Raw genomic sequence first — 21407 nt, forward strand, 5'->3', positions numbered from 1 at the left:
TGCCTTCTTCACCGCCTGCTGTACCTGCATGCCAACTTTCAATGACTGATGTACCATGACACCCAGATCTCGTTGCACCTCCCCTTTTCCTAATCTGCCACCATTCAGATAATATTCTTCCTTCATGTTTTTGCCACCAAAGTGGATAACCTCACATTAATTCACATTATACAGCATCTGCCATGCGTTTGCTCACTCACCTAACCTGTCCAAGTCACCCTGCAGCCTCTTAGCATCCTCCTCACAGCTCACACCGCCACCCAGCTTAGTGTCATCTGCAAACTTGGAGATATTACACTCAATTCCTTCATCTAAATCATTAATGTATATTGTAAATAGCTGGTGTCCCAGCACTGAGCCCTGCGGCACCCCACTAGTCACTGCCTGCCATTCTGAAAAGGACCCGTTTATCCCGAGTCTCTACTTCCTGTCTGCCAACCAGTTCTCTATCCACGTCAGTACATTACCCCCAATGTCATGTGCTTTAATTTTGCACACCAATCTCTTGTGTGGGACCTTGTCAAAAGCCTTTTGAAATCCAAATACACCACATCCACTGGTTCTCCCTTGTCCACTTTACCAATTACATCCTCAAAAAATTCTAGAAGATTTGGCAAGCATAATTTCCCTTTCATAAATCCATGCTGACTTGGACCGATCCTGTCACTGCTTTCCAAATATGCTGCTATTTCATCTTTAGTAATTGATTCCAACATTTTCACCATCACTGATGTCAGGCTAACCGGTCTATAATTATCCGTTTTCTCTCTCCTTCCTTTCTTAAAAAGTGGTGTTACATTAGTTACCCTCCAATCCATAGAAACTGATTCAGAGTCGATAGACTGTTGGAAAATGATCACCAATGCATCCACTATTTCTAGGGCCACTTCCTTAAGTACTCTGGGATGCAGACTATCAGGCCCTGGGGATTTATCGGCCTCAATCCCAACACAATTTCCTGCCTAATAAGGATTTCCTTCAGTTCCTCCTTCTCACTAGACCCTCGGTCCCCTAGTATTCCCAAAAAGTTATTTGTGTCTTCCTTCGTGAAGACAGAACCAAAGTATTTGCTTAACTGGTCCGTCATTTCTTTGTTTCCCATTATAAATTCACCTGAATCTGACTGCAAGGGACCTACGTTTGTCTTCACTAACCTTTTTCTCTTCACATATCTATAGAAACATTTGCAGTCAGTTTTAGAGGAGAAGAGGGTGCTAGGGTGACAAGGTGAGTCCAGCACTACACACAGCATATGCACGACAAAAGCACCACTGCTCTCAAAATCATCGCAGCCATCACATTTCATGACCTTCAACACATTGTGGATTGCAATGATTTTCATTAGGCCAGCTTTATGTCTATGACACTTTTAGAAATCATCTATCATATATGATTGGTCGGATATGAGTTGGTGTGACATCTATTGACTTTACATCACGCAATGGTGTAAGCTTTACTCATGTGGCATCACTTCAGGGTCTGCAGATGCGGTCCGTGGCTGTCCCCACGAGTGCTAGCACTCGCTCCTCCATGTCAGTGATGTCGCTGAGGACTGGTGGCCCCCCACCCGTTCACCTCTGCATGGATCCCATCGTCGATAATTTTCTTCTGTAAAAGGTGACAGGATGACATGGCATGAGATTATTGCGTGATATCATTGCTAGATACTGTCACAGACACTGATGCAACACATAACTGACAGATGTAATCATGATTATTATGATTATTATCATTCTTTACCTGAAGACATACAACACTGTGACTGCAGGCTTTGAGTAAAACATTCCCGGTCAAAGTGCAAGACCTCACATCTGCTGATAGTCACTCATGACTGTTACAAATCAAATTATATAAATACATACGTGCATGTAAATCAATGTAATACTTACTCTTGCGAATCCCACAAGGTCGTTCCATCGTTTGCGACATTGGTTGCCCTCACGCACCTCGTTGGTCACCGGCAAGACCACCTCTGCTATCTCAGTCTATATCTTCTGGTAGGCCTTTGGGGTGGGCTTCCCACGCCCTCCCTGGGTCAAATCACCCCAGCGTGACTCGACCTCCTGCAGGAGGGAGGCATTTGCCTCGTCCGAGAACCTCCTGGCTCTTTTGTGGCCTCCAATGTGTTTCTCTCCCACCTCACTGCTCTCTCCAGCTTCAGTCTCCACAGCGTGCTGTGATGCCTCCTCCTCTCCCTCCATTATAGGGCAAATTCGGTCAAATATGTGCCTGGTAACAGCTACTTTTTGGTTTGCCTACTTGCTGTGAAGCTCTAAAGTCTCCCTCCTTTCTCCCAAAGCAGCCACACCACACCCAGCCACGCTTTTAGTCCCTCTGAGCTCCCTCTCTCTCTGTCTCCTCTTCTTCACATGTCATGGTGATCCTTGACCTCATGAATCGAGCATTGCCATGCCGTTGCTAAGGACGGCCACACCTTATGGCAGAAGGTCAGAAAAATGTAACGCTGCCGCCCATTTGATATCGCTCACACTAACGCCCATTTTCAAAAAATGTAAACTAGGTGTTTTGCGAATGGGCAAGAAGCCAGCAATCTGAAAACCCTTTTTTACCACCCACACCGGAAATAATGCCCATTTTTGGGCGATAAGCTCAAAAATGAAGGTTCTAGCCCTATGACTCTCCAGCCAGGGGAAACAACCTCTCAACATCTACCCTGTCAATCCCCCTCAACATCTTATATGTTTCAATGAGATTACCTCTCATTCTTCTAAACTCCACACAGTATAGGCCCATTCTACACAATCTCTCCTCATAGGATAACCCTCTCATCCCAGGGATCAATCAAGTGAACCTTAGTTGCACCACCTCCAAGGCATGCATGTCCTTTCTCAGATAAGGAGACCAAAACTGTGCACAGTGCTCCATGTGTGGTCTCATCAAGGCCCTGTAAGATTGTAGTAAGACTTTCTTACTCTTGTACTCCAACCCCCTTGCAATAAAGGCCAACATGCCATTTACCTCCCTTGCTTGCTGTACCTGCATGTTAACTTTTTGTGTTTCCTGTACAAGGACACCTAAATCTCTCTGAATACCAACATTTAATAATTTCTCACCATTTAAAAAATATTTTGTTTTTCTATTCTTCCGATCAAAGTGAATAGCCTCACATTTTCCCACATTATAATCCATCTGCCACCTTACTGCCCAGTCACTTAACCTGTCTATATCCTTTTCCAGGCTCTTTGTGTCTTCCTCACAGCTTACTTTCCAACCTAACTTTGTAATGTCAGCAAACTTGGATACATTACACTTGATCACCTTATCTAAGTCATTAATATATATTGTAAATAGCTGAGGGCCCAGCACTGATCCTTGGGGCATCCCACGAATTACAACCTGTCAACTGGAAAATGACCCATTTATCCCGACTCTCTGTTTTCTGTCCTTTAACCAATCCTCTATCCATGCTAATATATTACCCCAAAACTCCATGAGCCCCTCTCTTGCATAACAATCTTTTATGTGGCAGCTTATTGAATGCCTTTTGGAAATCTAAATGTACTATATTCACTGGTTCCCCTTTATTTACCCTGCTAGTTACATCATCAAAAACTCTAATAAATGTATTAAACACAATGTCCCTTTCATAAAACCATGTTGACTGTGCCTAATCATATTATGATTTTCCAAGTGCCCTGTTACCATTTCCTTAACAATTGATTCCAGCATTTTTCTGAGGACTGATGTCAGGCTAACTGGCCTGTATCCTGTTTTCTCTCTTCCTCCTTTCTTGAATAGTGGAGTTACATTTGCCACCTGGGATCATTCTAGAATCTAGGGAATTTTGGAAGATCACAATCAATGCCACCTCTTTTAGAACCCTCAGATGTAGGCCATCGGGTCCAGGGGATTTGTCGGCTTTTAGTCCCATTAGTTTCTCAAGCAGTTTTTCTTTACTTATATTAATTACTTTAAGTTCCTCACTCTTATTAGCCCCTTGGTTCCACACTATTTTAGGTATGCTTTTTGTATCTTCTACTGTGAAGATAGATGCACAATATCTGTTTAAAGTCTTTGCCATTTCCTTATTCCCCAGTATAATTTCACCTGTCTCAGCCTCTAAGGGACCAACACTTACTTTTGTTACTTTTTTCCTTTTTACATACTTGTAGAAGCTCTTATAATCTGTTTTTATATTTCTTGCTAGTGTGTGAGCAGTGTGTGTGAGGCTAGTGGTACAGTTGGTGGGATATGGCACTTGAAGATGAATTCACTGACCTTGACCACTCGTGTGGGGTCGTTGAACTTTTTGCAGCACTGCATCGAGGTCCTCAGTGCGTGACTTCTGGCATTGACCGCCACAGCTACCTGCTTCCACTGCCTTCATAGAGTTTGTCCAAAGGGCCTCCTGGCCCCCTGTGGATAGAGGACCTCGCTCCTCCTGTCCACCTCCTTCACCAAGGCCTCCAGTGCAGCATCTGAGGACTTTGGAGCACACTCTCTCCCTGTTGCTCCCTGTTGCTCCATTTGCAGGTCAACCTCTCTTCCCCAGTCAATACCAGTGCCTGCTCCAGCCAGAATGAGAGGTGTTGGCTGGCTTTAAGTAATGCAGGCTAGCTTTAAGTGATGCAAACCTCAGACAAACTTGGGCCCCCTGCTGAGGCATTCAGCCACTCAACAGTGCATTTGCACTGCCTCAATGCTGCAATCTTTTAACTTAGCAGGCAGCACAAATTTTACATGCTAAGCAACGGGTGCAGATTAATCACGTACTGCAGGCCCCGTACCCATTTTCAGGGGCAATCGAATTTAGCCCCTCTGTCTCCTACCTCCTAACCAGTTCCAAATCCAAGCCAAAAGGGTGCCTCCAATTCCATGTGCTCTCATTTTTTTAACAGTCTCTTATGTGAAACCTTATTGAGTGCCTTCTGGAAGCCCATATAAATAACATCCATAGACAGTCCCTTATACGGACTCCCAGGCCGCCTGCACTTTCTGCAGCCTAGAGGAGTCCATGTTTCATGCGTATGTAGAGTGTGTGAGGTTGCAATCCCTGCTCCACTATTTGAAAGGGCTGCTCCTCAATTTTTGGCGGCACTTCAGTCCTACGTTCCTGATCTTTGGCCACCGGTGGGGTGCGGAGGCGGGGGTGCGGGCAAGTCGGAGGATCTCCTCATAGGACTATTCCTGGGCCTGCCCAAGGTGGCCATCGACAGGTCCAGGCGGCAGGCGGTCAGGGGGTCGTTCTGCCCGACTGCCTGCCTCTCTTTTACAGTTACATTTGTGCCAGGCTGCCGCTGGAGATTGAGCATGCGGTGCCCACGCTCGAGGCCTTCCGCGACTGGTGGGCACCGGAGGGACTGGAGTGCTTCATCACCCTCCAGAACAAAAATGTTAATTTGATTTATTTAGTTTCATTTAAATTTTTAGTTTAAGTTACAGTTTATTTGTTGTGTCCCGACCTTCTGATTGGTGACGATAGCTGTCATTAATCAAGTAATTAACCTACAAAAGATAGACGTTCCCATACCTGCCCGTTGGTTATCTCCTCAAATAGATTCAACTAGATTTGTTAGACATGACTTACCCTTTACAAATCCATACTGGCTCTCTCTGATGTTCTCCCAAGATGTTCTCATGTTTTCCCAAGAGAATTCCAGATTTCTACTTCAATTTGTATAAAAACGTGCTTCCTGATTTCCCGTCTGAATGGCCTCGTTCTAATTTTAAGATTTATTATCCCTCCGTTTTTGAATCCCCCATTAGCGGAAATAGAGGAGTGGGAGATAACCAGCACCCAACGAGCTTAAACCCTATTGCTCATGTGACGTGTCTTGCTATTTTATGCATTATTTACCCTGTAGGAAGAATCTCTACAAGTAATGCAACAAACTGCTAAATTACTCAGCACCAACATTCAATTAACACTTTCAATATGGAAATTCTAACCACAAATGAAAACTTTAAACTGTTACTTTCCACCACCATTGTGTGAAAGTTTATTGGTGTGAAATTCAGTGTTGTGTAGTTTACTATTTCTCATGGGTTTGACCAGAAGCCCATCTCTCATCTTCAGCCTCCAAACTGTCTTTAACCATCAGTTTATGTGATTGAGTGCACTACAGGCCGTGCTCCTCCAAACAATCCTCTCTTGTCCCTCCTAAACTCCAAATAATCCTCCTTCCTGCATCCCCGGCAGCCTCACTCTGTCGCGATCAAGACTGAGTGCACCGTTTTCTACTCTGTGGACCTCTGAACTGTAGGCTTCCACCCCTCCCTCAGTCTACTCTTACTCCGTCAATCTTAAACGTAGTGTCACCTAATCACTACTTCCAGATTTACCTTCTCGTCTTTCCAACCTTGGCAGTGTCCTGCATTCTGGCCCTCTCGTGGCTGCAGCTACTGCAGTACTTAGTGACTAGGAATGGCATGTGTGCAGGTTTACATTAAAAGTAAATTTGGCTTTGAAACAAGAGCAGGTTGTGTGGTGACACAATGGCACACTGCACTGGCTAAGAATGTGTGTTAGTGCCAAGCACCAGATTCTGTGCCGATACTCCGCCTGATCTCAGCCTTGCCTCTGTGGGCGGACATATCACCACAGGAGCAGAGAGTTTTATAGCTGGAAACAGTCAGATGCCACTCCTGCTGGATGGATTTGGAGCGCGTGTAGACACAGAAAGAAACAAAAGGGAAAAAATATAAAACAAGAATGAAGCTGTGGCAGAAATTATCAAAGAGAATCTCCAGATGGAAGGAGAAGAATCTCTTCTTGTAGAACCTCTAGACAGAGAGTGAAAGCTGGAATCAGGGCATTTTAAACAAATGTGAGCAGCAACCTTGGGCTTTGGTTGAAACGGCTTTGCTGATAGAGGAATGTCAAAGACAACAGTAACATTGGAGTCGACCATACCTTAGTGGTAGCATTCTCGGCTCTAAGTCAGAAGGTCATGGGTTCACGTCCCACTCTAGAGACTTGAGCACTTACTGCGGGCTGATGCTCCTGTGCAGTACTGAGGAACAGTTGCACTGTTGGAGGTGCCATCTTTTGGATAAGACATTAAACTGAGGTGGATGTAAAAGATCACATGGTACTATTTGAAGAAAAGTAGGGAGTTGTCCTGCCCAACATTTATTCCCTTAACCAATGCCACTAAAAACAGATTATTGGTCATTTATCCCTTTGTTGTGGAATCTTGCTGTGTACAAATTGATGTTTGTCTACATTATATTGGCTGTGAAGTGCTTTGGGACATCTTGAGGATGTGAAAGGTGATATATAAAATGCAAGATCTTTCTTTCTTTCTTCCTTTATAGATTCAATGTCAGTACTTTCACAGGATGGAGCATGGGTGTAATGTGGTAGAGGGGCCAGAAATCTTCTCTCACAGATTTCCCAACCCTTGAGAGCTGGAATAAAAAATTAGAATTGGGGGAGAGAGGCCCCTTCTCCTGCCCAACCCCTCCCAGCCTGAAGACAGTTTTGGTGCAGGTCTAGGGTGCGGAAATTTCTGGTTCACCTTAGAAATGTCATCTGATTTTCTAGCAGCATGGCCACTACAGACACACGGCTGGTGCAGGAAGCCTCCACAGTGTGTGGGTTCCTCTAAGAGGAGTTTGAACAGCAATCAATCCCAGACTTAATGGGCTGGATTTTTGATCTTTTGCTGCCCCTCTTAGTGCCCCGGAGGGGCGGCAATGGCAGTGAAAAGCACTTGTGCCTGGACAGCCAACTTCCAGCGCCCCACTGGGACATTTGGTGCCGGGTTTCCGGGGGTGCAGAGCAGTACCACCCGGGAGAGGCAAGCCGGAGTGTAACGTCTCTGCTTGCGACATCGGCTTGATATTTGGATCGTGCCCGCTCCGTAGAGTCCATGAATGCCCTCGGGGCATTCCAAGTTGTACCAGCCGAAGTGATTGAAGAACTGTTTACCTCAGGTAAGTGTGATTGTTTTTCTTTTTTATCTTTTTGTGATTTATGTTGCGGTTGCGTCAGTAATGAAGTGCAATGTTTTTGTTGGGTTTTTTTTTTACGGGGTTTTTTTCTCCATGGAAGCCTCTGTTAGGGCGCTCCCAGGCCGGCTGTTTCGCTTGGGATTTTCAGTGGCTCAGCCGGCCTAGCACCTTAAAAGAGGTGTGAGTGCCTCCCTTAGCCCGGTGCTCCAAACTCAGGGCCCAGCTGATGAATTTTGCGGCGGCAGACGCAAGCCATTTGCTGGTGCGAAATGTACCACTCCGTGCGGGACAACGCCGCAAGAGGCACGACCAAATTTCTCCTCCATTGACTGTCATTTGACTTGGGGGCTGACCATTCTGGGAGCTGAAGGACTTAACATAGAATCATAGAATGATACAGTATAGAAGGAGGCCATTCAGCCCATCATGCCTGTGCCAGCACTTTGAATGAGCTATCCAATTAGTTCCATTCCCCAGCTCTTTCCTCATAGCCCTGCAAATATTTCCCTTTCAGTACTTATCCAATTCCCTGTTGAAAGTTACTATAGAATCTTCTTCCACCACCCTTTCAGGCAGTGCATTCCAGGTCATCACGACACGCTGCGTCAAAACATTCTCCTCATCTCGCCTCTGGTTCTTTGGTCAATTACCTTAAATCTGTGTCCTCTGGTTACAGACCCTCCTGCGGAAACAGTTTCTCCTTATTTACTCTATCAAAGCTCTTCCTGCTTTTAAATCTCCCCTGACCCTTCTCTGCTCTCAGGAGAACAACCCCAGCTTCTCCAGTCGCTCCACATAACTGAAGACCCTTATCCCTTGGACCATTCTAGTAAATTTCCTCTGTATGTTCAGGCAGTTTGTCTGTGGCCCCAGTGCTCCCTCCCCTCAGGTCAGCAGAGAACAGCTCCAATATCCCATGGCCTGAGAGGTGGGACCGGCCCCTAATATTGAAATGACCTTGTGTGTCCTGGGATTGGAGACCGGCCCATGCAGTGAGGTGAATTTCTGCTCAGCCCTCTTGTGGCAGCACAGTGTTTGGTTACTAACTTTCGAGATGTTGCAGCCAAAATCTTGCCCATGAATGTTTCAGGAATCCAGTGGGAAGGACCGGTCTGGGTGGAAGAGGAAGCCTTCGCTGTTTTGGACCAAACTATGCAATGGATCCCATCATTACACGGTAAGAAGACAGCCTCCGGCACTTGTCTATAGTAAGGAATCACAAAAGGGTTTTAAGTCCTCAGTACTGTGGGTTTTTTTCCTCTGCATGTTCAGGTAGTTTGTCTTTTGCCCCTGTCTGTAGTGGTGTCCGTTATAGTTCAGTGGGTAGCACCTCAGAGTCAGAAGGTTGTGGGTTCAAGTCCCACTCCAAAGATTTGAACACAAAAATCTAGGCTGGCACTCCAGTGCAGTGCTGAGGGAGCACTGCATTGTCGGACGTGGCGTCTTTCGAATGCAACATTAAACTGAAGCCCCGCTTGCTCTCAGCTAAACATAAAAGATCCAATGGCACTATTTCAAAGAAGAGCAGGGGAGTTATCTCCAATGCCCTGGCTAATATTTATCCCTCAATCAACATCACTAAAACCAGATTATAAGATCATTATCACATTGCTGTTTGTGGGACTTTGCTGTGCACAAATTGGTTGCTGCGTTTCCTACATTAAAGCGATGACTACACTTCAAAATGTTCATTGGCTGTAAAGTGCTTTGGGGCTTATCAACTGCCTGAGATGTCTGAGCTCCTCTAATTCTGACCTCCTGAGCATCCCTGATTATAATCGCTCAACCATTGGTGGCCGTGCCTTCTGTTGCCTAGGCCCCAAACTCTGGAACTCCCTGCCTAAACCTCTCCACCTCTCTACCTCTCTTTTCTCCTTCAGGACACTCCTTAAAACATACCTCTTTGACCAAGCTTTTGGTAACCTGCGCTAATTTCTACGTACACGACTTGGTGTCAAATTTTTAGCGCATAATACTCCTGGGAAGTGCCTTGGGACGTTTCACTACATTAACGGTGCTATATAAATACAAGTTCTTATTGTTGTTGTGAAAGGGCACTCGATAAATGCAAGTCTTTTTCTTTTTTCTTACAATACAGTCCTGGTTAATCTACAGTAAGAAATAAAGCCTCAGGTGACCAGCTCGCGATAACCTCATTAACTGTTCTCCTTTCCCCCTTAATTAGAACCTCACTCTGGCCACTTATTGAGGACACAGGACACATTGTCAGAATTTGTGCTCCTCATTTCAGTCCTAAATGGCTGACCACTTACTTGAAACTGTGACCCCCTAGTTCTAGACTCTCCAGCCAGGGGAAACATCCTTCCATCATCCACTCTGTCAAGCTCTCTGCTTTTATAAGTGACTCTTTTGTGCAGTGTTTTTCCCTTCTAATGTTAGTGACTGTGGGAGCTGTGCTAGGATGAACTAGCCAGTACAATTTCCACTTCTGTACTCCTAGCTCTTGCCTCAAGGGTATATCTCAACAGTGTCCATCCCCAACACCGTGAATTTGCAGCTATTGAATTTTCCCCTTTTTCTCTCCAAACACTCATGCTGATTCTTCCCTAAATCCCTAAAGCTTTGAACATAACAAAGAGCCTTTTGTGAGGAACTTTGTCGACAGTGTAATGACTGTAAGCTTGCAATGTTTGCAGCTCCACTTTGTGGATGTAGACATATTGTGTACTGCAAGTGCAGGGTTAATAATAAACAGAACCAGACAGATTTCCGGAGGCTTCTGAGAGAGCTGCCTGCCATGTTAGGAGCTGTGTGTGCTGTGCTCTGTGAAGATATCACATTTGGCGATTGAGATAGAATTTTTCGGATGATTTAAAGCTTAAATTTTGTTGGTGAAGGATTCAGACAGCCGACAGAGAGACTTTGGAAGTTTCTGTCTTTGGAAAAAAGCTACAAAATCCGAGGTAAATACAGCATATGGTGTGAACAGCTAGAGATTAAAATGGCAGGTGTATTGGGATATTTGGGTGAATATAGACATGACCAGGAACGTTTTAAAGCGTATGTGGATTGGCTAGAAATGTATTTCACTGCAAATAACATAATCGAAGTTCCAGACAATGCAGTCCAAAACCGGGCTGTGTTGGAACGTAAGAAAGCGATCTTCTTATCAGAGGCGGGTCCGACATTATACGAAACCCTTGTAAATCTGCTTGTGCCTGACGAGCCAAAGGACACAACGCTTAAAGAAATTTTAATGAAGCTGGAGCAGCACTATAACCCCAAACCGTTAGAAATTGCTGAAAGCTATCTTTTCGGGATTCAGAATCAAAAGACTGATGAGAGTCTCAGTGATTACATCGTTGCATTAAAAAAGCTATCGATGCGCTGTAATTTTGGAAACTTTCAAAACTGAGCATTACGGGATCGTTTTGTTTGTGGGTGTAAAATGATGCAATCAGAAGGAAGTTATTGACGACGGATGACTTGACTTTTGAGATTGCTTGTCAGGCAGTGAGGTTGATGGGCATGGCCGAACAATATTCCCGAGAATTAATAATAATTACGGTCATCAGTCAAACGAGGTAACTCACCTGCAGGTTCAAGGTAAAAGATGGTGGGGGCCCAAAGTCTCAGAAACTGGAAATTCTAACAGAGCGTCGAAGTCGTGCTATAGGTGCCTGGGACAACACATTGCTCAAAGTTGTCCATACGTGAAGGCAGAGTGTGTCTTCTGCAGGAAGACTGGGCATCTTGCGAAGGCATGCCGACTGAAGGGTAAACCAGCTTTCAAAGCTATGAGTCCAACATTCAAAGCTATGAGTAGAAATCTCAAGAGACTACATAGCATGGAAGAACAACAACAGGACAAGGAGATGTTAGAGTTACACGTCATCAGGAGCACGAGGTTAACGGACAGCGATTCAGAAAGCATCAAAATCCACATAGATGTTGCGGGATTCAAGATACCAAGGAAATTGACATGGGTGCATCCGTGAGTGTAGTACCGGAGTCACTATACCGCGACAAATTGCGTGATTTTCAACTGGAGAAATCCAAGATAGAGCTGCGAGGCTACTCGGGAGAGAAAATTCCTGTGGTAGGTCGTATCACCGTACCGGTGAAATATAAAGATCAATTTCAGAACTTGCCTTTAATAGTAGTGAAAGGAGACAAGCCCGCCTTACTAGGAAGAAATTGGTTGAGCTCACTGAAGCTGGATTGGAGTAAGATTTTCTGAGTGGCAGCGAGATTTTCATCAATGGAAGAGGTTATCAAGAAGTATCCGAAGGTATTCTGCGAAACGGGCAGTCCGATCCAAGGCTTCAAGGCGAGTGTCAGGGTACAGAAGGACGCTAGATCGGTTTACTACAAGCCACGTTCCGTACCATATGTACTCAAGGAGAAAGCTGAGCAAGAACTCAAAAGACTAGAGACTGAGAACATTATTTGTAAGATAGATCGATGTAATTAGAACATAAGAACATAAGAATTAGGAACAGGAGTAGGCCATCTAGCCCCTCGAGCCTGCTCCGCCATTCAATAAGATCATGGCTGATCTGGTCGTGGACTCAGCTCCACTTACCCGCCCTCTCCCCATAACCCTTAATTCCCTTATTGCTTAAAAATCTATCTATCTTTGACTTGAAAACATTCAATGAGCCAGCCTCAACTGCTTCCTTGGGCAGAGAATTCCACAGATTCACAACCCTCTGGGAGAAGAAATTCTTTCTCAACTCGGTTTTAAATTGGCTCCTCCGTATTTTGAGGCTGTGCCCCCTAGTTCTAGTCTCCCCTACCAATGGAAACAACCTCTCTGCCTCTATCTTGTCTATCCCTTTCATGATTTTAAATGTTTCTATAAGATCACCCCTCATCCTTCTGAACTCCAAGGAGTAAAGACCCAGTCTACTCAATCTATTATCATAAGGTAACCCCCTCATTTCTCGAATCAGCCTAGTGAATCGTCTCTGTACCCCTTCCAAAGCTAGTATATCCTACACCCTTTGTTGTCGTACCTAAGTCTGATGGTAAGGTAAGATTGTGTGGTGATTATAAAGTAAGCATAAACCAGGTTCTTGAGGGTAATATCCCCAATACATTGCCGAATATAGAAGATTTGTTCACAACACTGACAGGTGGTCAGATCTTCTCAAAACTGGATCTTACGAATGCCTACTTACAGCTTGAACTAGATGAGGAGTCCAAGTCATGTTTGACTATAAATACTCATCTAGGCCTATATCAATTTAATAGGCTACCGTTTGGAGTGTCTTCCGCCCCTGCTATATTCCAAGGGGTGATGAACCAGATTTTGCAAGGTATTGAAGGGGTAGTATGTTATTTGGATAACATACTAATTTCAGCACCAAATAGGCAAATTCATAATAACATATTGAATGAAGTCCTCAAATGGCTAGAGAAGCACAGAGTATGAGTGTCTGCTCGTAAGTGTAAGTTATTTAAAAACTCAGTGGAGTACTTAAGGTACAGAGTAGACAAAGATGGTTTACTTCCAACCATGGAAAAATTGGATGCAATTAGAAATGCACCCACTCCCAGGAATGTCACTGAACTTCGTTCATTCTTGGGTCTTTTGAACTATTATGGGAAGTTCCTACCAAATTTGGCTACAGTATTACATCCACTGAATGAACTTTTGAAAAAACAGGTCCATTGGAAGTGGTCAAAAGAATGCGATACAGCATGCAAGGAGTGTAAAAGCAAATTGGTAGAGAGTACTATGTTAGTTCACTATGACATATCTAAGGAGATTAAGCTAGCATGTGATGCCTCTCCATATGGAGTTGGGGCAGTAATCTCTCATGTATTAAGTAGTGGGGAGGAGAGACCAATTGCTTTTGCTTCACGCACTCTCAGTGCCAGTGAGAGTAATTATGTGCAAATTGAAAGGGAAGCTTTGGCATTAATTTTTGGAGTCAAGAAGTTCCACAAATACTTGTATGGTCGTAAGTTTACCATCATTACGGACCATAAGCTCCTAACAGCAATCCTCCATCCAAAGTCCCCAGTTCCAACATTAGCTGCAACCCGAATGCAGAGATGGGCTTTGAATTTGTCAGCATATACATATGATATTGAATACAGATGATCAGCTGATCACAGTAATGCTGATGCAATGTCTAGATTGCCTTCCCCATCACAAGTTACACCTGATAGGGAAGAAGTGTTTTATTTTTCATACATTGATGAACAGTCACAGCTGAAGAGATTGGTAGAGCAACCAAATGTGACCCAGTGATGTCAAAGGTGTATGAGTATATTGCAAATGGATGGCCAAACCAGGTAACAGACAAAGATACACATCCATTCTTCATTCATAGGAATGAATTATCAGTCGATAAAGATTGAATCATGTGGGGTGTAAGAGTGGTTATACCAAATAAATTCAGGTCCAAATTATTAGGAGACCTCCATGACCAGCACCTGGAAATGTGCTTGACCAAGAGTTCTGCACGCAGTTATTTATGGTGGCCAGGTCTTGATAAAGATATAGAGTACATCGTGAGTCAGTGTACGACATGTCAATCGGTAAGCAAGCACCCACCACCAGTACCATTACAGCCATGGAAATGGCCTCCCAGGGTGTGGCAAAGGCTACACATTGATTTTGCTGAGTTAGAAGGACAACAATTGTTCATTGTGATTGATAGCCATTGAAGTGGGTTGAGGTGTTTCCAATGTGGAAAATAACAACAAGTAAAACATTGGACATTTTACAAAAATTATTTTTTCATTTGGCCTCCCTGAAGAAATTGTTTCGTATAATGGACCACAATTTCGTTCAGAAGAATTTGCACAATTCACGAGCAAAAATGGTGTGAAAAATACCAAGGTTCCACCATACCATCCTGCTTCGAATGGTGCAGCAGAGCGCACTGTACAAATTGTAAAACGTACCCTCATAAAACAAATGTTAGATCCAAATCCAAGGAAACGACAGTTGTCACTGGATCACAAATTAGCTAATTTTTTGATTACATATCGAAATACTCCTCATAGAACTACAGGTAGAACACCAGCAAAGTTGTTTCTCAAATGACAGCCTTGAATCAGATTCTCGTTGTTAAAGCCAAATTTGGCACAGTCCGTAGAAGAGACACAATTAAGACAGAAAGAGAATCATGATAGAGGTAGAGTAAAAGAGAAGTGTGAAATTAAACCAGAAGGTGAGAGTGAAGAACCATCAGCATAAATGGTTAAAGTGGTTACCAGGAAGAGTGGTGAAGATATGTGGTCCTCGCACATATTTGGTAAAGATGTTTGATAATAGACAGGTTAGGTTTGTTCATATTGATCATATTTTACCTACAGACATGGAAGGAGTTGAAGGTGGGAATGATTCAATTATTTCTGACTCATCAGATAGTTTTGATACACCAGTAGCAAATCCTAAATCCAATGTACTGGAAACAAATCCAGGAGAGAATCAGAATGAAAGTCTGAATCCGAGTCAGGAAAACAAAGGGCCTGAAGTTAGAGTGAGTTCAAATGACAATCAAGGAAATTCCATGGAGGAAAACGTTCCTCAGGATGAGCCTCGAATGAGTGTGAAATCGACGCCATGTTTGGAAGGTTCTGTTCGAGAGCGAAGGTATCCTCTTCGAAACAGAAAACAAGTGGTAAAGTTAAATTTGTAAATATGGAAAAAAAATAAGTTTATATCCTATGTTATGTATAAACATGAAAGTTATGTATGATGTTTGTTATAATAACTTTTTCATTAAGGAGGGAGAAGTGTAATGTCTGTAAGCTTGTAATGTTTGTAGCTCCACACTGTGGATGTGGACGTATTGTGTACTGCAAGTGCAGGGTTAATAATAAGCAGAACCAGGCAGATTTCCGGAGGTTTCCGAGAGAGCTGCCTGCCATGTTAGGAGCTGTGTGTGCTGTGCTCTGTGAATATATCACAGACAGCTTTTTAGAAGTTAAGGTGTGTCACATCATAGGCCTTTTGAAAATGGCCATCAAGTTAGCCCAGTTCAAAGTCACCAGCATCTTTCCTTTTTTCCACGTTACAACAGTGACTACACTCCAAAAGTACTTAATTGGCTGCAAAGCCCTTGAGCCGTCCGGTGGTCGTGAAAGGCACTAAAATAATCCAAGTCTTTTTCTATTGTTGTGTCCTTAGATGCTCTAGTAATGACTCCACGAGGCAATGTGTTGTACTTGAACTGTAATGACCTTAGTCCTGCATTTGCTAACTCCAGAGTGAGCATCACACCTGGTGGCCTGCCTTTTATACTAGGCCAGGCACACCTGTACAGATAACCTACAAGTCTCCCACTGCTGTGCCCTCTGGTGGCACACCTTGTGATAGCACCAATAGTGGCCATGTAGGATAAAGACATCACTCTCCCCTGAGCCTTTAGTGCAAATCGCCTATACATTGACAGTGCTCTGGGCTTAGCTCTATGTCGGCTCTGTCTGGTTGACCTTTGGCAGGTCGTTTCAAACTAGGATGAGTGGTTGGTGCAGTAGCGTGCTGGTGGTTGCTGTTTGTGTGTGTCTGTGTGTGTCCCTGACCACTCCATTCTCCATTCTCCCCCCGCCCCAACATTGATTATGGTGCGAGCTCCTACCATTCATGTACATTCAAGTTCAGGAAAGTGGGTTTTGCATTATTTTTGTGGTTCCGTGGTGCGACAAGTATGTTAGATGCCTTGTCGATACCGTGACCGGTGCATGGGGACAAGCTAGTTCCGGAGCTGCTGGGTTGTGTCCCTGCAGTCTGGTGGCGTCTCAGTGCCCGGTGCTGGCAGTGGGAAACCAGTTGGCTCGCGTAGCCTGCTCTCGGGGCTGTGGTCGTGGTCCCTAGCGTTGGGCCAGTTCACAGATGTCTGTGACCTCCCTGTCCTTTCTTTGCGCCCCGGGTTGCTGCTGTTCCTTGAGGAACTGTCGTCTTGCAGTGCGCAGGGAACTGCTGACTCGCTTGCCTGGGTGTTGTTTGGTTTGGGATCCTGGCTAGTTCCGGTTTCCTTTGGGGGAACTGTGGCTGTTTACATTGTACATTAATGATTTAGATGAGGGGATTAAATGCAGTATCTCCAAATTTGCGGATGACACTAAGTTGGGTGGCAGTGTGAGCTGCGAGGAGGATGCTGTGAGGCTGCAGAGCGACTTGGATAGGTTAGGTGAGTGGGCAAATGCATGGCAGATGAAGTATAATGTGGATAAATGTGAGGTTATCCACTTTGGTGGTAAAAACAGAGAGACAGACTATTATCTGAATGGTGACAGATTAGGAAAAGGGGAAGTGCAAAGAGACCTGGGTGTCATGGTACATCAGTCACTGAAGGTTGGCATGCAGGTGCAGCAGGCGGTTAAGAAAGCAAATGGCATGTTGGCCTTCATAGCAAGGGGATTTGAGTACAGGGGCAGGGAGGTGTTACTAAGGTTGTACAGGGCCTTGGTGAGGCCACACCTGGAGTATTGTGTACAGTTTTGGTCTCCTAACCTGAGGAAGGACATTCTTGCTATTGAGGGAGTGCAGCGAAGGTTCACCAGACTGATTCCCGGGATGGCGGGACTGACCTATCAAGAAAGACTGGATCAACTGGGCTTGTATTCACTGGAGTTCAGAAGAATGAGAGGGGACCTCATAGAAACATATAAAATTCTGACGGGGTTAGACAGGTTAGATGCAGGAAGAATGTTCCCAATGTTGGGGAAGTCCAGAACCAGGGGTCACAGTCTAAGGATAAGGGGTAAGCCATTTAGGACCGAGATGCGGAGGAACTTCTTCACCCAGAGAGTGGTGAACCTGTGGAATTCTCTACCACAGAAAGTTGTTGAGGCCAATTCACTAAATATATTCAAAAAGGAGTTAGATGAGGTCCTTACTGCTAGGGGGATCAAGGGGTATGGCGAGAAAGCAGGAATGGGGTACTGAAGTTGAATGTTCAGCCATGAACTCATTGAATGGCGGTGCAGACTAGAAGGGCCGAATGGCCTACTCCTGCACCTATTTTCTATGTTTCTATGTTTCTATGAGTGACCCTACATTTACGAGTATGGCCTTGGTAGTGATGGGGTCTGGGGACTGCGCCTTAGCACAGTCTGCTCCTACAGTCTCGTGGCAGTTGGTGCCATCGGGTGCCTGAGAGGTGGAGCCGATCAGGGGCAGGGTATCGATACCGGTGCCGTTGCCCTGCTGAGGTGGCTTGCTCTGCAGCTTGTGTGTGTTGGCTGTTTGTGGCCACATGTGGTGCATGATTCTGGTCCCTGGGACACAGGCTACAGCATTGGATACCTCGCTGGATCTGTGTGCTCCCGATGGGTGTCTGCCCGCTGCATTGGCTGCATGCAGTTGAAACCCTGCATCGTACAACTTTTCATTACTGTGGGTCCGATTGCGATCGCGCGACTTTTCCTCGCTGGTTGTGTGTGCACAGTTCAGATCATCAAATACACATTTTACATAATCGAGCGAATTTTCCTCGCTGGTTGCGTATATACAATTCAGATTATCAGTTACACATTTTACATGATCAATTACACTTTTTTCCTCTGACTTACAATTACTATTACATTGCTTAAGTGTGTGAACTGTTCCTTTAATTGTAGTGGGTTGCAGGCCTCCTTTAAGAGAGTCTTGCTTTCTTTACCCCAATCCGCTTTTCCGTTTGGTGCCATGTGTTGCTCCATCAGCGCTGCACCTCGTGGTCTGGCCGCGGCCATCTTTGTGTCAGAGCCTCACCTCGTGGTTTGGGCGCCATCTTTCCTCCATCCACGATGTCTACTGCGGTGATCCTCTTCTCCCCGGTTCTGCCTCCGAAGCTGGGAAGCTGCCTTTGGAACCACCGGAGTCCTGCCACTGGAGCCTGGAAGGTGCATTCGGGTCAGCTCGGCTGGATCATCTCCATGCAGTCATGCTGAGCAGTCTGTGTCTCGGGTGCTGTGCTGGTCTGCTCTCCGGTGCCGGGTTCACTCTCAGGTGAGGGCTTGCTGTGCCTCTTCGTGCAAAGGGCTTCAATCAGTGGAGGGGTGAAGTCTTCCCATTTCCAATGGATCTTCTCCATCCACCTTCTGCCGAGCAGAAGGTCCATCACCTGCAACAATCCACAGAGGTAACTTGTGCATCGCGCCATCATGGAGTACCTTTACATTCGGGCTACCAATGACTGGGATAATTTAATCAGTGTAGGTGCGCAGCTTTGCCTGAACCGGGACCAGCTTGATTGTCCCTTAGCCTCTGAAAGGCTCTTGATTCATCACTGACTGGCTCGCCCCCATGTCCACTTCCATGAAGACTGGAATGCCCTCCATCTCGACTTCCTTCTTCAGCGGGGAACACTCGGTGATGCAGGTAAACATGCTATGTACCTCCCCGTGGGACTGGGCTATCTCTCTGCCTATCGATTCATAATCCGCGCTGGATTCCTGGCTATCTGCAGACTCTTCATCGACACAGTGAGTCATAGTTCTTTTACACATTCGCTGGAAGTGGCCCTTTGTGCTGCAGCCTTTGCATACATTGTCTTTAAACCAGCACTGGTGAGCCCTGTGATGCCCTCCGCAACACCAGCACGGTGCTACTCGATTAGCCCCCCTCAACGGACTCTAAGTTAAGGGACTCGGGGGCCTGTTCTCTCTTCCCTGAGGGTTCGTGCTCTACAGTCCAGCCTCTAAACGGCGCCACTCTGTGCACAGTACTTGCCGGGTTTGAATCCTGAGGGTGAGTCATCTGCCTAGAGCCGCAGGTTGAGGTCATGAATGACTAGCTCACAGAGATGGCCTTCTACAGTGTGACTGTGGTATCCGCCGACAGTAGAAACATAGAAACATAGAAAATAGGTGCAGGAGTAGGCCATTCGGCCCGTCGAGCCTGCACCTCCATTCAATAAGATCATGGCTGATCATTCACCTCGGTACCCCTTTCCCGCTTTCCCTCCATACCCCTTGATCCCTTTAGCCGTAAGGGCCATATCTAACTCCCTCTTGAATATATCCAGTGAACTGGCATCAACAACTCTCTGCGTCAGGGAATTCCACAGGCTAACAACTCTCTGAGTGAAGAAGTTTCTCCTCATCTCAGTCCTAAATGACCTACCCCTTATCCTAAGCCTGTGTCCCCTGGTTCTGGACTTCCCCAACATTCTTCCCACATCTAGCCTGTCCAGTCCCGTCAGAATCTTATAGGTTTCTATGAGATCCCCTCTCATCCTTCTAAACTCCAGTGTATAAAGGCCCAGTTGATCCAGTCTCTCCTCATATGTCAGTCCAGCCATCCCTGGAATCAGTCTGGTGAACCTTCGCTGCACTCCCTCAATAGCCAGAATGTCCTTCCTCGGATAAGGAGACCAAAACTGAACACAATATTCCAGGTGAGGTCTCACCAAGGCCCTGTACAACTGCAGTAAGACCTCGCTGCTCCTATACTCAAATTCCCTAGCTATGAAGGCCAACATACCATTTGCCTTCTTCACCACCTGCTGTACCTGCATGCCAACTTTCAATAACTGATGAACTATGACACCCAGGTCTTGTTGCACCTCCCCTTTTCCTAATTTGACGCCATTCAGATAATATTCTGCCTTCGTGTTTGTTGTGTTCCTAACACAGATGAGACTGCACACAGGGAGGTTAAAGTAACAGTGACCTCAGTCTTTATTAAGACACTCCAGAGAGAGTAACAGGCCTTAGGGGCCTGCTTATATGCAGTGCTCCCAAGGGATGCTGGGATCCCTTGCGACTTCAGAGGATGTGCTGTCTGGCGGCGGAACATGGGAGTGCATGCTTTACAGATACACATCACTCCCCCACCAAAGTCAAAGTGAAAACTATTTACAAGGTGAAGTAGTCAGGAGCCTTTCTTTACCTGGTGGACCGCCTCGGTACAAATGTCTGTTCTGGTGTGTTGGCTGTGCCCTCGCAGGGTTGGCGTGTTGTTGGCCATGCAGGGCTGCTAGGTGAGCCTGGCCTTGCTGGGCTATTGGGCGTGATGGGTTCGATTTCCTGGTCCAGGGTGGTGTCGTTGATCCTTTGGGTGTGTGTTGTGGGCTCGAAAAAGGTGGTGTCTGCTGTGGGTTATTCAGGGCAGTCTGTGAACCACAGCCTCATTGGTCCAGGTGCTTTCTGCAAATTTGTCCATTGTCTAGTTTGACTACAAACACCCTACTCCCTTCTTTAGCTATCACGATGCCCGCGATCCACTTGGGACCATGTCCATAGTTTAGCACATATACAGGATCATTCAGATCAATTTCCCGTGACACAGTGGCGCGATCATCGTTTACATTTTGTTGCTGCCGTATGCTCTCTACCTGATCATGCAGGTTGGGGCGAGAGTCTGGTTTTAAGTGTCCTTTTCATGAGTAGCTCAGCCGGGGGCACCCCTGTGAGTGAGTGGGGTCTCGTGCGGTAGCTGAGGGAAAGGCGGGTTTGGAGTGAGCCTCTGTGACTCATTTGAGGCTCTGTTTGATTGTTTGTACTGCCCGCTCTGCCTGCCCATTGGAGGCTAGTTTAAACGGGGCCGAGGTGACATGTTTGATCCCATTGCGGGTAAT

The 21407-nt window shown here is 45.6% G+C and overlaps 1 protein-coding gene across 1 annotated transcript in view; it reads left to right on the top strand.

Annotated features, from left to right (window-relative positions):
- trpm2 (transient receptor potential cation channel, subfamily M, member 2) overlaps positions 1 to 21407 on the top strand; it is a 410019-nt gene that overhangs the window by 348687 nt on the left and 39925 nt on the right. The window contains exon 31 of the mRNA XM_070876247.1: positions 9008 to 9094. Within this exon, the coding sequence (XP_070732348.1) occupies positions 9008 to 9094 (87 nt within the window). The remainder of the gene's footprint in view (positions 1 to 9007; positions 9095 to 21407) is intronic.

The sequence above is a fragment of the Pristiophorus japonicus genome, chromosome 3 (genome assembly GCF_044704955.1).
Source record: "Pristiophorus japonicus isolate sPriJap1 chromosome 3, sPriJap1.hap1, whole genome shotgun sequence".
Classification (NCBI taxonomy): Eukaryota; Metazoa; Chordata; class Chondrichthyes; family Pristiophoridae; genus Pristiophorus; species Pristiophorus japonicus.